The sequence below is a fragment of the Anser anser genome (assembly GCF_964211835.1).
Source record: "Anser anser genome assembly, chromosome: 20".
Lineage (NCBI taxonomy): Eukaryota > Metazoa > Chordata > Aves > Anseriformes > Anatidae > Anser > Anser anser.
In genome coordinates, this window is record NC_139741.1 from 10,869,238 (window position 1) to 10,886,089 (window position 16,852).

At 44.1% G+C, this 16,852-nt stretch overlaps 1 protein-coding gene across 8 annotated transcripts in view; it reads right to left on the bottom strand.

The window, feature by feature from the left end:
- Positions 1 to 878: 878 nt before the first annotated feature.
- CALN1 (calneuron 1) overlaps positions 879 to 16,852 on the bottom strand; it is a 166,560-nt gene continuing 150,586 nt past the window's right edge. For all 8 annotated transcript variants that reach the window (XM_083805808.1, XM_083805807.1, XM_083805803.1 and 5 more), the window contains 2 exons: positions 13,549 to 13,702; positions 879 to 7,982 (listed from right to left, as the gene is read on the bottom strand). In XM_083805808.1, the coding sequence (XP_083661934.1) occupies positions 7,855 to 7,982; positions 13,549 to 13,702 (282 nt within the window). In that variant the 3' untranslated portion in view covers positions 879 to 7,854. The remainder of the gene's footprint in view (positions 7,983 to 13,548; positions 13,703 to 16,852) is intronic.

Here is a 16,852-nt window from a genome sequence, read left to right on the forward strand (position 1 = left end):
CTTTGGGGCTTGCACTGTTTCTCCCAGCAGGCTACCCACTGTGATCTGGGTCCACATGGATGAAGACTACTTACCTGCATCAATTGTTTCCTTTAAAGCTTTAAGCTTTAAGCTGCTACAAGCAACTTTGGGGACAATCATTATCTTCATACTTATCTCCTCCAGCCAGACGGCTTGCAGCACATGGTGGACATTGAGGACCAGCAGCTGTGTGGAATGGTCTACAGTGAAAGGGAGAGCTCTGGATTAGCCAAGGGAGCATCTGCTCTTCAGGACATACGAACGTGGCTTAGCTGAACAGAGCAGCTCTCATGGTATGAAGCCTTGGTGGCAGCAGAGACAGGATTAAAACCTGTGGTCAATGTGCTCTTTCCAGAAGGACCTAGGCCCATCTGAGCTCAGGGAAACAGGCCCTGAATCTCTGGTAGGTCTAATAAAAGTGGTTCTGAGTCTTTAAGCAAGTGCCATGGAAAAACACATGGCATGGTCTGTCCCTTTGCTTTGAGATCTGCGTGTGGTGCCCACCAACCTCACCAGTCCTGATTTGACTTCCACCACTTCCAGAGGAGAAGTGAAATTCGTCTCTTTGGCATGCTAATGAGTCCTGTGCATCTGTTTCGCTCCTGAAGCGTTGATCCTGGCTCCGAACAGCCACAGCATTTATTCAGCCAGGAGCTCTTTTTGTAATAACAGGCTTTAAAATATGTAAATCTATTTTCAAAGCAAAATATAAACCTCAAATGTTCATGTATCCCTCAGAAGGAAGAAGGGGGTCTCTGTCCTAATATTTTATGCAAATCTAGCTTTTGCTCTTGTACTTGGGCATGAATAAATATCAATGACTGCTTCAAAATGAGGAAAAAAAAACTTCATCCTTCATCAAAAGAAAAAAAACTTTATTTCTATTGCATAAATAATGGTAAAATTAAAATCTTTTTATACAGATTATATATTTACAGTAGTGTTTGGTTAGAGGAAACAGCCGATACATATGGCATTCGGTTTTCCTTTTATACACGTCTTTATACACTTGGGTAACTTGCAATAACATAGGATTTATTTAAGTTGCATGCCAAGTTAATTTATATTAATATTTACAGAGTTTTGTACAAAGTGATTTTTTTTTTTTAATTTTACTATTATGCTGCTGACTTGGTGAGTTGTTGTCTTTAATTAAAATGCCATGTCTTCTGTTAACAAGCAAAAATGGTCAATTTTTAACAATGAATGGTAAATGGCTTGAAAACAGTTGGAGATGAAATGATGACAAAAATGAGATGGATGCATTAGCGAAGAACTTAATTCCTCGAGATGAATCAGGACACATTGGTTACTTAGATCCTAGCATGGATTAAATGGTAACAGGCTGGATTCTGGGATTATTCCAGTTTAAGCCAATTAACTCCAATGAGTTACTTCTTATTTACTCTGGAGTCCGAGAGGAACTTCAGCTTTCTTCCTCCCACCACCCCAATTAAAATCTGAGAGAACACGAGCTGCTGCATGAAGCTGAAATAACTTTGGCTCCTCTGACAGAGATGGTGGGAAATGTCATGCCATTCTTGAATAGCTGCAATATGAAAATATGTGCACTTGTTTGACGATTGCTGTCAAATGGCAACCCCAGGGGCCTGATGCTGCAAACACACTGGCAGCATGGTTTGAGTTTGGTGGGACTGCTCACAGGAGAGACGACATGCCTGAGTGTTAGCAAGACTGGAGGGGTAGCTACTAGAGCAAGCTCGACAGCTTTATATGGGATGGTCAAATGTCTACTTGTTGGCCAGTGCAAGTTGCATTACGGAACTCACCTAGAGCACTGTAAGATGAGTGGGTTTGAAGATGCTTATTCATGATGCTGGCAAATATTGGCCATGAACAGCTGTAGAAAAATAATTGGATGGAAAATGGAAATTTCATTTAGTAATACTCTTCAAGGCTACAAAGTATTTTGTTCTGTCTTGACAGAAAATAATAATAAATAATAATAATAAAAAAAGTATTTTCATGGTCAAATTGTCAAGTACTGATCACTAGATTCAGAGGAATTCCTTTTTCTCCCTTTTCCCCTCTTCTCATCCATTTTGGGCCTGAAATTCTTTACTAGTGAAGATGCCAAATTGAGGCAATTTTTCAGACTTTTGCCACTGGAACAAAAGTCTGAAAAACGTCAGACTCCACTTCATAGAGCTGCCTAAAACATGCTACTTGAACTGGAGAAAAACAAGATTTGTTTCTGATAATAACCAACAACATAGAGAGATTAAAATGTTTTGAGCCTTTTCTTTTTCTGCATTAAATTCCTTAGTTCCTGGGAAAGTAATAGGTTTTAAGTGATGCCAGGGAAATATAATTGCACTGTCAGAACTCAGTACAGTAAAATAATAGATTGAAAACCAGCAAGTTCTGTACATCTTCATCTGTGGAATGTAAGCATGATTCAGAGCCAAGAAAAAAAAAAAAAAGATACTTTATCAGATTCTCATTTTAGAAGAGTTGGTTTTTCTTCTTTCAAATAGTCATCCATAAAGCAGAAACTAAATAATTTATTACACGGGTGGATAAAATAGGGAACTTCATTCTTAGTGATCTTAATGTATTCCTCCTACAGCTTCTCTCTTCGCAGATCCAAGTCTGACTCGGGACTGTGAACCTCTTGCTTTTGTGCGATGACAGCCCTTGGCAGCGCGACTTGCTCTGGGCACGTGCACGGTACGTGCAGGGAAAGAGAGTCTTTCGTGGAAAAAAGCTGCAAAGTACCGGGCACCTTGCAAAGCAATGTGTCATCTCGAGCAGAGCCAGCACTGGACCTTGGATGGCCTTGCATGGTCCTCTGGGTGTCCCAGGAGATGCTTTGGTCTTTTGGAGCAGGCAGAAAGATGCAGTGTGTTCTTTCCATGGAATAAAGTGTTTGCCAGTAGGTACTTTGCTCATCCAAGTCTGTCAAAAAGACTTCATCCATCTCAAGTAGCATCCTTAGGAATGCTTCCTACCTGTTCTTGATTTACTTCCTCACTATCCTGTTACTTATGGGAGAAAGACTGGCCTCAGCTTAAAACAGTGCATATACATATCTTTTTTTTTTTTTTTTCCCAGAGTTTATGGAAATCTTTTATGTAAAGCAAGTAACATCCAGCTCTAACAGTTCATCATATCCAAAGTGAGCGCCCAATAACCACCGAATAGCATGTATGAAGTCTCTCAGCAGGTGACACCCCAATATCCAGCTCTAGTTCACCTGGTAACGGGGGCATGTAGCCAGGTCTCCTATACCTGCTCACAGGTGACCCCTGTCCTGGGGAGGTCTGTGAGCACCTCCACCACGACGGGGTGTCCTCTAACAGTTACCAGCACATTTGTAGGTACCCATCAAACTCAAAAATTAGTTACTTCTTTCTTTTCAAGACTTTTTGTCCTTTGTCATCTCTATATGACCTCTACCAGCATGAGTACCAAATGCCCCCTTAAAGAGGGTTTCCAGTTGCCCACACTGTTTGTGGTTTTTAGTTCTCTGTACTATTGCCAATACTGCATTTGATTATTAAAGCCTTCTCAGCGGTGGAGCCAGCGAGAGAGTCAGGCCCCAGTGAGGCCCTGAGGTGGTGCAGCCTGTTGTGGGCAAGTGCCTACCCCTGAGGCCCAGCGCCATGCTGTGCTTGGCCTGCACAGTAAGGCCTCAGCTGAGGCCTTCGCGGCTGACCTGATGGTATGGCTTCAGATCTGACAGGTAATCCATGCTCCCATAGCAGCTTTTTGCTGGAATTCATTTCTCTGTGGCCTCTGAAGTGCCACATGCCTGCTGGTCCCTCGTTGGCTTCTCCAGGAGCAGATGCCTTGTGCTGCTTGAAAATCAGGCTGTGCCTTCAAAGTTAAAGCCACAAATGGTTCTCAGCAAAGCAGCCCTGCGCCGTGCAGGAGCAATAAGCCAAATCCTTCCCATCAGGACTGGTCCCTCCGTGACGGACGTGCCCAACAAGCCCAGGGCAGCCTGTGTTGAGCGGCACGTACACGGCCTTAATTTTATTTGCTCCCAAGCCAAACCAAACCAAAGCCTCTCTCAAGCTAAAACAATCATGGCCACCTCATATCTTTCCCTCTCTGCCAATCTGTTTAATTGCACACCTTATTTTTATATTTTGTGACTAAGCCAACAGAGTCATCTTCAGGGTGCTCAGAATTTGCTGATAATTTGCTAATCCATGAGCTGAACGGTTGTCCCGGGCTGCTGGGAGTCATTTGTCCAGCCTCGGTGTGGCTGGGAGTGTGTTTGCAATTGCTGTGTGTCACTCCAACTTGTGGCACACATGTCACGAACAGTGAGGGTTGCCATAGCAATATCCTTTTCATACAGAATTGCAGTGCTGAAAAGACACTTAAATTCTCATGTAACTGGCAAGAGCATAAGTTTAGTGCTTTTTCTGACAGCTCTACCTAGCCCTGCTGTAGTCTGGGTATTTTTTAAAGTATGTTAATTAGCACTTAAATAGTTTTTTTTTTCTTTTTCTTTCTTTCTTTCTTTTTTTTTTTTTAAGTATGGGATGTGGGTTTTTTTATTTTTATTTCTTTGATTCTTCTACTTTCTTCCCCCTATACCTTTGCCATCAGGTTCCAATCAAAATTTTACTGCTCTATTTTTACCTACTGTCTGTAAAAGCAATAAAAAGCCCCTTTTTCCACCTCTTATGTAGAAGAAGAAGGAAAAAAAAAAAAGGAAAGAAGATAAATGGATGTTACATAAATGGAGCCAGGGAGGGAGGGAGGGAGGAGACAGAGGTCCAATGCTGCTGGCCAGGAAGGATGTGAAGGTGTAACTAGAAAGGTTGCTGGGGGTTGCTGGGAGTGGAAGGGTTGAAACGGCTTGGCCTGATCCATCCTGCATTGCCACTCACTACCAGAAGAGCCTGACAGATTAAAGAAGGGATATCTTCAAGATGCCTTTAGATGAAGAAAGGCTGCTCTAGGAAGGAAGAGGAGACCTCTGGCAAGACATGGCACTGATTCATAACAGATAAATTGGGTTCCCCACAGAAAAAGCAAAACCAAAAAATCCCCAAATCCCGTACCCAGTAAAATCAGCGGGGAGTTTTGCAATGAACTCTACTGACCCCAGGCTATGGCTTTTACCAATATATTAATTATAAGTTTGGTTTTACAAATGGACCTTCAAGACAAAGAATTGTGCTGAACAATGACTATTTACATTTTTATGGAACATGCATGTAGAAATTATGGAGCCTCTAGAAAGCTTGGAGGAATGGAAAAGATTATTTTGTCTGTAAGGTAGCTGCTATAATTGGAGTCTGCCTGGTGTTAGCTGTCAGATGAGTGAGAAGAACGTGGAGAAAAGCCTGGTGTATGTTTACTTGTCTTTCTGTGCTAAGCGAAGAGGCAATGCTCTGCCCCATGGAGCTGCTGTGCTGAGGGGGGCTGGTGGGTCAGTGCCCACCTCTGCTCCATCTCCATCTGCTCTGCTTCTCACATCCACTCCAGCACAATCCCAGGAAAAAAAAATCTTAGTAAGTACCACTCAGTGGCAAGTAACATTTAGACTTTTTTCTGCTGCCCCCACCAATTCATGTGCCCCTGAGACCTAAAAATGTGGATGACAGTTCCCTCAAAAAGATCTCCAAGCTCATTACCTGCAATATCCAGCACAGTGAGCGCTGGGAGCACCCCTGGTTTTCCCCAGCGGAGTGAATCCTTTGCTTGAGCTTGCCTATGATTTTCTGCTGTTGGTTAAGTCTGCTCCTGCCCTATAGGAAACACAAATCCCTCCATCTTCTGGGAGATGTAAAAATTTTAGCGGAATGTTTTGTGGTTGACCTCTATTAGTCACAGCGGAACAGAAATACAGAAGTGTGTGTTTGTGGAAGGCAGAAAAACAACTCAGCCGCTTTGGAAATGACAGCTGTCGTCTTCAGATATGGAGGGGGGCACCAGGAAAATGGCAACATGGAAGTGGGCGACTACAACACACACCTAAAGACAAAATCCTAAGCAGTGACATGAGTTTAAAAGGGTAGTGGGAGACAGAACAATGAGAAACACGTTTTCAAATTAGGCTACGAAAAAGAAATACAGGTTAAATATTATCAATTGAACTTGTAACCAAAAAAAAAAAAAAAAAAAGACCTGAAACAAGTCTTTGGGATGGATCCAGGCTTAAGCCAATGACTGCTGTGTAGGACGAGGGAAGCTCATGGTCCACAATCCCTCTGGGAGCCATCCTGCCCCCTCTCATGACACAGGAAACAGTCATCTACGTTCCAGGAGCAGGATCTCACTGTTCCTTGGTGTTTCTGGAGCTTGCCCAGCTGGCAGCATGAAGCCACCGCAGCTCTGACTCCTGCGTGAATGCTTCCCGCACTGGCTCCGCATGTGCTGGCTGCAAATATCTCCCATGAGGTCAAGGAAACCAAATCTCTCCCAGGGATGACACGCAGATGCACAGTTCATCTGAAGGTAAATGCAAGGATTTGTATCATGTTTAAAAGGAGAAACACTTTCAGATGTAATCCTGGCTCCAGGAGTGTGCAGTCCCTGCACTTTCCGCGGGATGTGTTGTGTCTCTTGTTTGCATCACTCCATCTTCTCCTTGCTGCACATTAAAATCTCTTCCAGGAAAAATAACTAACACTTGCGGGATCTGAAAGTCTGACACACTGCATAACATATGGCGGTATGCTCAAGTTTGATTCCTTCTTCTCTTGCTGCAGCCTGCTTTCCAGCTCATCCTCTCTAGAGCCCGTCCATGGGATGGGTGAAGCGGTGGCAGTGGTGGTGGGATGGCTCCAACGAGGGTCTGGAGCAGCTGGCTGGTCAAAACCCACATCACCACACAGGTGAATATGCAATGTCTCTCATGAGAAGGTGTCTGACGGAGGATTCACTGCAGATTACAACCAGGGCAAATGAAATAAAAATCGGGCAGGTGAGGAGCAGGGAGAAAAGCTGAGAAAGAGCCTTCCTTATGGTTTTGGTCTCAGATAAGGTTGTTGAAGACCAATATAGTGAGAGGGCAAGACTTCTGGAAAGAAAATGTTTTTGAATATGCAAGTGGGACCAAAGAGAAGGCTGGCGCTGGTGGTTGCAGTTGGCTGGAAGACTGTGCACAAATTGCAGGAATGCCCATGTGTGAAAGCAGGTGGTGGTTCTTAAACCCTGATCCGCGGTGGGAAAAAATGGCAAACAGACTCATGCTACCCCACAGTCTGGTGTCAAAGGTGGCATTTATGAAGCAAAAATAGACATTTTGTATGATGCTGGCAAATTCTCCTCTTTTTACTTTGAAAATACTGTACAAGGATGCTCTAGCTCCCCTCTAATGCCGTAAACTCAAAGGCATGGTCATAAGGGAAAAACAAAGTGAAGCTGAAGTACATGAAATAAATGAACAAGACTTGCTTGTGGCAATGCTACGATCAACTTCCTGGGAATGTGGGCCCGGCGGAGAGCTATGCAAAATAGTCAGTTGGCCCCTAGGTTAAAAGACAGCCCCGCTGCAATGAGTCACGAGGCTGTGCCTCCTTGAAACTGCAAAACAGACCGCTGGATGAAAGTGTCTTCCAAGTTGCCATTGCTGTTTTGAAGCAATAATTCAGAACTCCTGTATATTTTTTTTATTGCATTAGGAAACAAAACCTTTAAAGCATTAAGACAGCCCTTTTATGTCCCTGCCAAAAGGATGTAGTTGATTCACAAGACACGTTACGCTGCTGGCCCCAGGCTCCTTGTCGAATGGTGCGTTATCTGCCTGCCTCTGTCTCTTTGCCGTGTGAGAGTCGGTTCGGGGGAAGCTCACCCGGTGGCATGCGCATGCATGGTCAGTTTGGTTCACAGTGTCATGGCGAGAGGCTACTCCATGCCGCTCCGCAGGATCTGGTTGGCCGCAATCAACATCACGCTTATAATAAAGGCCATGGCAAATGCGCAGATAAGGCTCTTCCGTACACAGGTCTGTCTGTTCTGTTTCTGGGCGTGCACTGCAGGAAAGACAAGAGAAAGATCATAGCATCATAGAATCACAGGATGGCTTGGTTTGGAAGGGAACTTAAAGACCATCTAGTTCCAGCCTGCTGGGGAGTTACTTGATGAGTTCCTCAGCCAAAGAAACATTTTTACTTTCCACTGGGATCAACTGAGCTCGGAAATCTTCCTTCTCCTCAATGTATACCCACCTTTGGCTGAACCCTCTAGCTCATACTTTGAAGATCCCCTGTGCTGGCCAAGTGTTACCTCCCCCTGGAGACCATTGGGGTGAATGCTGTTGGGATTTCCAAATAATCAACCTTACCATTCATTACTTCCATACCAATTTTCCTATTAGACTGCCCTCTTGTACTGCAGGAATGCTTTCCTCACTCACATTGGCTTTGAAAACCTTCAAATGCCTGAAGATTTAAGTGTTTCAGTTGATCTGGGTAGGGGTAGGTTTTTTTTTTAAGTTCTTTATGAAGTTCTCTATGCATTTCTTTTATTAGAAATATTGGTCTTCTGTGAATCCCCTTAGACATGTCCAGGTTTTTCCAGTTATAGGTCAAATGGGAGCAAGCAGAGATTCAAGATGTGCTCCCTGACAATGCTTAAAAAACCACTGTGATCATTCCCATGAGTATGCATAGTACATTAGTAATTTTTTTGATCTGTCTTTAGGTTTCCTGTGCCTAAGCAAAATCAGACTTACTAAAAACCTTTTCAAATGAATGCTTGCAGAACAATTGTCAAAAGAGGTGAGATCAATTTGCAGCAGTTAAAATGCAGACAAATGGGATTTTTAACATTTGACATATTTTACGTAATTATATTTTTAAGTTTAGCAAGAAGTATACATGTTGCGGTCTGCTAAAGCCAGTTCAGGTCTCTGCCTCAGTCTCCCTACCTAAGAATACCAGAACAATATATTGTACTGGGGTTCCATGAAGATTAATGTTTGAAAAGGCTCTGAAGGTCCTGCAAGACGGACACAGAAAGCCACAAGATCCTCACACACATATATGGGTAGTAACGCACGGTCCTTTTTAGGTACAAGAAGGGATTTACCCACCTCCTTTTTCCCATGGATGCTCGCACTGGTGATGATGGGAGACTTTCAGATGGTTTGACAACAAGCTCAGAATTACAATAAAACCAAAATGTGACCAGAAAAAGGCTCTGAGTGCCCAAGCTGTGAAAAGTCCAGGAGGATGTTTCGAGCATACACAGAAATAAAACCTTATTTTGATCCAGGCTTGAACCTCATCACACGGAGAGAGGGGAGCACCGGATGCTGCATTTCAAACACTTGTTTCATCCCTCCTTGCCTCCTCTGGCCAGGATTTAGCAGTGTCTGTGTCCTAATCCCAGCTCCCATGCGGTCCCTGAGTATCAGCTCAGTGCCGGAGGCACAAGAAGCCCTCGTTAGGCAGCACTTTGAGTCAAAATGCCGAGGGCAGGGAAATGTTGCACAACCATTGCTCCAAGGGACTCGCTGTATTCTGCTCAGATAATGAAATCCCCCTTATGGCAGCCTCCTAAATTACTTGCTTTCTGCTTGCGTGGCTCTACTCCTTGATTCCTTCGTTTGCTTTTACAACGCACACAGAATCAATACTGTAGTTCCTTGGTTTTGTGCATGATGCCCCAGCGCTTTGAAAAGCTTGTTAAATAACAGCTTTGGTTATTCTGGTTTTATATTTCTGTTATTTATGCACTTTGAAAACTCTCCCAGCCAGCAAACAAAACAGTGGCATAAACCATCACGGTCAGTGTTGCCGTTCAACACAGGGCTCTGATGCCAGTTACTATGACTGGGAGAGCAGTTGAAGACTGGCCATGACTTTCTGCAATGGCATTTTCCTATTCAATGGAAAAGAGTAAAGCATATTCAGTATTTCTTGCAGAATTGCTCCTGAAGCAATTTCTTCAGTCTTCTGTTATACTATCAAGTCAAAATAGAGTTTAAAGATAGCAGGATCCAGGTAAGTCATTGGTATTGTTCTTTACCTACTGAGAAGCTGAAGTTGCTGATTTTTTTAATTGTTAACACAATTTCATGCTGCCCTGGGAGCAGTCTATGAATTGTCCTCTTAAATATGAACACCCTCTTGCCCTTCCTGTAAATGACGAGGTTTTGCTTTCAATTCCCTCATTTCTTCAAATTCATAGATCCTTTGAGCATGGCACCTGTTCTTTTTCCTGCTGGTTTCCATAGTGGGCATTGTCACAGGTCTGAATTATTGATGTGTTTTGCATTTTGTTGCCAATAGGACTTTTTAATACCCAAGGGACATGCAGGTGTTTGGACGTGAGTTGTTTCCTTGAACATGGTCAGAGCCAGAAGTTTCTGCTGAGATGTCCCAATCTGTTCCCAACACAACCGTTCAATGTAAAGGAAATCTCAAGAATCAAAAGCACATCAAGACTCATCCTTCACCTTCTCAGCATGCAGAGGATACGCTGGTAGGGAGGACTTGGACAAGGGGTGGCAGAGAGCTACCATCTGTAACTTCTCCACCTGGACCTAGGCTCAATGGGTACATCAGTCCACTGGCTGTGACTGCCAGGCTGGTTGTGATGCCCACAGTGGGGCTGAGAAGCTCAGAGTGAGCATTGAGAACCCTCTCCCCTGCAGATTTAAGCTTGCTAATGTGATCAGCTACAGTGTATTTATAGTGACTTTTGTCATTACTCTGCCAAAGGTGAGTTAGCTGAGGAGCGGATGCTCCTAACGCTTATCCAGGGAGAGCAGGGAGAGGACCTGTGGCAGCTCTTGCACATCCAGTTAATTTGAATGTCAGGGCTGAGGATGAAATACCCATGGCTGGCAGCACAGGTCACTGTAACTATCCAGCACTCTTGTTTGCCAAGAGCTTAATGTCATGAGCATTTGGATAAAGGGACCTGCCACATGAATGATTTTTGTACTACAAATTTTTGCTAGTGCGATGTCATTGTAAAAGGTTGTCCTTTCCTTGTGTCTTTTCCCATAAAATCACACACTCTTCTTGGCTCTGAGCTTCGTTGTCCTGCCCTAAGCATTAATGAAAATAGTGAGAAGGGCTGAAGATACAACTCCGCCTCCCTTCTGGTTGTGTTCTTTATTGTCAAGGCTGGTGTGGGCTGCTTGTACTGAGGAGCTGGGCATTTTCATTGCTTTGCTCTTCATCAAGTAGAAGGCTAACAAAACTCCCTAGAAATGTGTAGGAGGGAAAGTTGTAATGTGAGCCTAGATCTGACGTCTTGCAAATGACTCTCATGTTCAGAGTGAGCTGAACAAAATCCTGGACTTGTCTCTGACCATAATACAAATTTTGTACTTGGTTTAAAATGTGCGTGTGGTTGTGTGTGTGTACGAATATGAGAGAGAGAAATAACTTACATCATCTGTGTTGATATACAATAAATATTATCAAGTTTAGTTGCAAAGGTCTTATTAGGACAAGAAGCCAATATAGCAAAATTCTGAGAATTACAGAAATTTGTATTTGTACTTTTCCTGATAGTAATGTTTCTTGTCCATGGAGGAAGGCCTCGGTGATCCTTTTTGATGGCAAGAACATGCCCAGGGGTGACAGTGGGTGGAGATGCCCCATTGCAGCAACGTACTGAAAATATCTGCTGTCTCTCCTCCCTTAGGAGTCATTCCCAAATCTCAGTGAAAACCACCAGGGCCTAACTTGGCTTCATTCCTACCCATAATTAAAGGCACTTTAGAGGGGTGGATGAAATGTACATTAAATATAGATGTGAACCTCTAAGCTAGTCCCTTTAGGCTACCTTTACAGTTGAAAGAAATAGGTGTTTTTTTACAGCGCAGTTCACCTCATCCCAATGTAGTGCTTCGTATAAATTAGAGGAATTGTATCCATAAAGTATCTTTTTCTCTCCACTAATTAAGTGAGCGAAGGGTGACGAACTTACATAGAGACACTTCTTAATACTAGGCTGAGATGCTGCCCAGCCTTCATGACAGCTCTCCCTTGGTGCCATCAGTCTATGACATGAGTCCCTATCATTCCTGCTTCTGAGTCCTCTGGGGAATTTTGTGTTTGGGAAATGGGAATGCTTACAACAGCTGTGTCTCCTCTGGCACAAGTAGGTTCTTCAAGTAATGGCATGTCCAGCCTTGAGAGCTGCGGGGACATAACCTGCTCCCAGTCTGCCTTTCCTGGGAGAAATGCTCACGTCAGAGCTGCTGTGGACCAGAACTATCCCCTTCTTCTGGGACCTGGAGCAAAACTTAGCATCTTGGTTGACAGTGTTTCGTTGATCTTTAGTCTCTGGTGGATTTGTATGTGTGTGTATGTATTTCTAACAACATCTAAAAAAAGGTCTGTTTTGCTTCTAGGTTCTGCCTAGCACCAGCAATGCCAACATCCCACGAGGAAAGCTGTTCTTGCTGTACTTTTGGAAGCTGGGACTTCCAAAATGAGATGCTGAGCATTTCGGTTTTCGGACCCATTTTTTTTTGCGACTGGGATAGTTCACCCAAGTACCGACGCTGAAAGAAGCCTGCATGCCTCTCGCAGCAGTGACAGCTGGCGCATGTCTCCACTGAATCAGCAGGTCAGTGGGGACTAACAGCTCCATTCATGTAAGTAAGCATCCCTTCCTCCCTGCCGCTCTCTGTGAGGAAAAAAAAATGTTGCTTGGCTTGGTTTGAAGAGTGTTGCTGCTTGCCTCCCTCCTGCAGGCTTTTTAAAATTCAGCCGTGCTCTTCTCTACATCTTTTCTGCAGTATTTAGCACAGGATGACTGTGCTGGATACAGCATCTGAATCCCATTAATTAGCCAGGCTAAGAATCGCACTAATATGCTTATCCTTTGCTTTGTTTTGATGCTTCATTATCTCCACCTGGTGCCCTTTCAGAGGCTACTTGACCCCTCAGAGTATCAGGATTTCCCACAAATGGACGATGTAAAGTGGCATTTCAGTGGGTGGGAAAGCACCAGGGTGATGTGCAGAAGCCCTGAGTTTCTCTATATATATCTCCCTGGACTTTTTGCACTTGAGATGATTTTTATGTTTGGTTGTTACAACCAGCAACGATTTGGAGCACCATGAGTTCCTCTGACCTAGAAGCTGATTTATTTGCCAGGAGTCCATGGGTATCTGTACTGTGAATAAATGCACGGTTTGGGCTTTGTCGGTAATATTGTCTGCTGTGCTGCTACACTGAGGGGAAAAATAGACCAGGTTGGCTATGTTTGACACAAATATTCCTTTTCATTTCCTAAGAGGCACTGAAGCTGGCCTGTGAATTTCATTTTATTGTTGGCTCCAAAGCGAAACAGCCCAAGTACCACCCTGTGGCTCTGCAAACCATCAGATATAAAAGTTGCTTTGGGCATACTCCAAGGTTAGGGGACAACTGAGAAAGAAAGGGTTTTGGTATTGGCTCAAAAGCTGCGTGGACTAGTAGTAGACTGAGCATTGATCTCAAAGCTGAGAAGTCCTGAAGTAGCTCCACGCTAACTCTGTGCAACCTTGCCCATTGCATGTCGTGGCCCAGGCTGAGTTTTACAAAGGAAGCAGAAAGAAAATAATAGTATAGAAACTTTCTATCTCACCTTCGAACTCTGTCTGACAGTTGCCAGAGTTTTCATTTAAACTCTCCTCTTCATTGATAATGATGTTCTCAATGTCCTTCATCGTTAAGTGGTCCCGGAAGGCGTGGTAGAGGATGTGTTTCAGCTCTTCTAGTGTTATCCTCTGCATGTCGAACTGTGGGAAGAGAACCGAGTTAGACGCGGCCAGCAGGAACAAGCGTGGTACTGGGAGGAAGAGAGGCATGTGGGCACATCGCAGTTCCTTACTTGTGGTTTTTTCAACCTCATTTCAACACCTCAATATAACTTTGCAAATTTTGCTCTTTTGGGTTCATTTAACACTAACAGTGTGAATAATTCAACTGGATGTAGGTAGAGCTCTTGCAGCTTACTTATTGCTGGTAGAGCTGTAGAAAAGCAAGGGGTTGTTTTCCAGGCTGGAAGTACAGCAATCCAGTATCAGCCCTGGCAATCCTGGAAGAGGTAAATCCCTCAGAAATTCCCCTGGCACCTCTAATGCCTTGCCATGAGCCACAACCTTCTCTCTGCCCTGTTTTTCCTCCTAACTGCAGTGTGGAGAGCACAAGCAGAGAACATTTCCCTCACAGAAATGTAGATCCAGTAGGTAAATGCTGTTTCTGCATATACCAGATAAACGCTTTAAAACCAGATTACTCCTACAGATTATGTAGAAATGAACATTTTGCAGCAGAGGAACTTTGCACAGGTGTAAGGTTCATGGTATTAACATCTGCTAATGGTACACAAGAGAGGGGGTACCCACTGTCTGACTGGCAGCCCAAGGGAGGAGACTAGCCTCTCTGAGCCATCGGTGCAGGCACTGAAGAAGGATGGAAGTGCTCTGAGCCCCCCCGCATCTCCTCCTGCGCTGCTGCTGATAGGCAGGTGGTGAGCCTGCATCTCAGCACGTGAGCAGCACCTTGACGTCTCAGCCCTTACAGCCCCAAACACAGGCTTGCCAGCACCAAACAGCAAGCACCGGGGCTTGTACACCCTTATCCAAACTGCCTACCTTCGAGAAACCTCAGAAAAACCAAACAACCCTGGCTTAACACTGTGGTGGAGGAAAGGCGATGCAAACTTGTGCCCACTTCTGCAATTGAGAGTGTGGCGATAATGCATGATCAGATCACATAGCTGGCATTTCGGAAACAGTACAGCATAAATCCTCCATCCTTTCCCCCGAGGTTGATAAGGACAGGACAAACCTTATCAGCTCTGAGCCGCCCGGTGTGTTATCTAAGGTTGTCTTCCCTGACCACTGCTCCACACCTCATTGCACAGATACAAAATCATTAATTCTCAAAGTGATTAACTGAGGGAAATAAGTGCACTGTGATTAAACCTGGACCTCAAAGTATTTATGTGTTTCTGTGTGCATATAAGCAGATTTGCATGCATCCATATGTATTAATCTATCTATCCTTAGAAACACTGATTTTTACAGTTCTATTTATTTATTTCATGCAATGATTTAAAACTTGGTGCAGAAAATCTGCAGAAAAGTGAACAGCAGGGGTACAGTGGACAGACAGTTCCTGTTTTTTTGCCCCAGATGAGTTTTCTGAAACTCTGATTTGGTTGGTATGCTTGTTTTGTTGCTTTCCTTGTTCCTCAGGGATTCGATATTCATGCTGCCCAGCTAAAAATAGCAAACGCACAATTGTCACCAGTGGTCCCCTGCTGCACAGTTCAAAGTTGGATTTCAACCCCCCCCTGTTATTTAGTCACATATTTCCAGCTTTCTTTATTGTGCATGAGGAAATTTCACCACCAATAATCTGTCTTCTTATATGTTAAAAGAGCAAGTAAAATCAAGCAGCTGTGTACTTCACAACTATGATTATGAAAAGCATTTCTCCTGGCAAATAAAGGTGTGGAAACTGGGGCTAATGTGTATGCTTGTCTTACAGCAGTGTCAGGAGCTGTCATTAGCGGAGGTTTGCGGAGTGCCTTGAGGCTGCCCAGGGTGTGCATCCCTCCTGGCTGGTTTCCTGCAGCACCACGGAGGTGTACTCGCAGGCAGCAGCAATGCTTTATCACCTGCCACCCAGTCCTGCTCGCCTTTGAAGTTTTTCTCTTGGCAGAGCTCAAACCTGAACTTTGACCCTGGTGTCTTCCTAAGTCCACCCTATGCTGAAACCCATAATTTCACCCAGTGGTCAATTTGTATCAGCAGCAGCAGCCTGACAGCATGGGGTTAACCCATCACATCTCATCAGGGTGTAATGTTCAACCTGTGCTGGCGTTTTCTTACTGTTCTTGGCTCAGAAAAAGTTATCTGAGGCAATACAAACATTTTGTCCCCCCTGTTTTTTATGGGTTTATTTCCACTCTCCCTCCCACCCACTCCCCCTTCAGGGAATGATCTTAGAAGTTGTGGTGAACACAAATTTTGAACAACTTCTATTCACCACCGCGGTTGGATGCTCAACCCCTATGAGTGCTTCAAAGAACCAGAGCACTGTCTGTGTGATCTGATCTTTACTTGTGGCCTCTGAGGATTTCTGCAGTGTTGTGTTAGGCTCCTTTAGACTTAATGGAAGTGCTCAAAGACTTCATCTGGGCAGGGTAGTTGAGGACAAGGGACCTCCTGTGTATGATGCATGCATGCTGGCCTTGTGGAGGGTACAAGACACAGTCCCCTGTGCTGGCATATGCTGCTCCTTTCCTTTTGCTCTTAGGAATCATGGCAGGTCTCTCTTTATACCAGCACTGCCACTAACAAGCTTTTGCAGAGTCTACCTATTGCCTTGCTTCAGGCTACCTGGATTACAAACACAGACACAGACATCTGCTTGTCTTAACAATGTGAAAACAGTAATGACTTGTGGGTTTGGGGGTATTCCTGTACCAGTCAGTGTGTCTAACGGGACATAATTCTCTTGCCAAATACACATCTGTTGCTGTGTCTCCAGCTCCTACTTTTAAGCTTGATGCTAATATAGGGAGAAAATATTTTATATTGTTCCATTACTATTTTGTCTTCTAGGAGGAAGAACCATCTCAGATGGGTGTCAAAATCACCATTGCTGGCTCATGCCCTAATTGTTTGGCCCGTTTGCATGCATACATTCATTGCTCTTGCTTTGCTCTCTGCTCCAGTACTTGCATGCAGGAGGTGTTTCCTCCATCATCAGCACAGGAGTTTGTCCAGACTGGGCTTGAGCTCAGTGCAGCCAGAGACAATAGTTTGCATCGGGTTTGGACTCCCAGGTAATTTCTTCTATTATCATTGCTCTCCAATCTGGCAGCTTCCCTGATTCACTTTTCAATTACTCTGGCTTTTTATTGTTGTAATGAC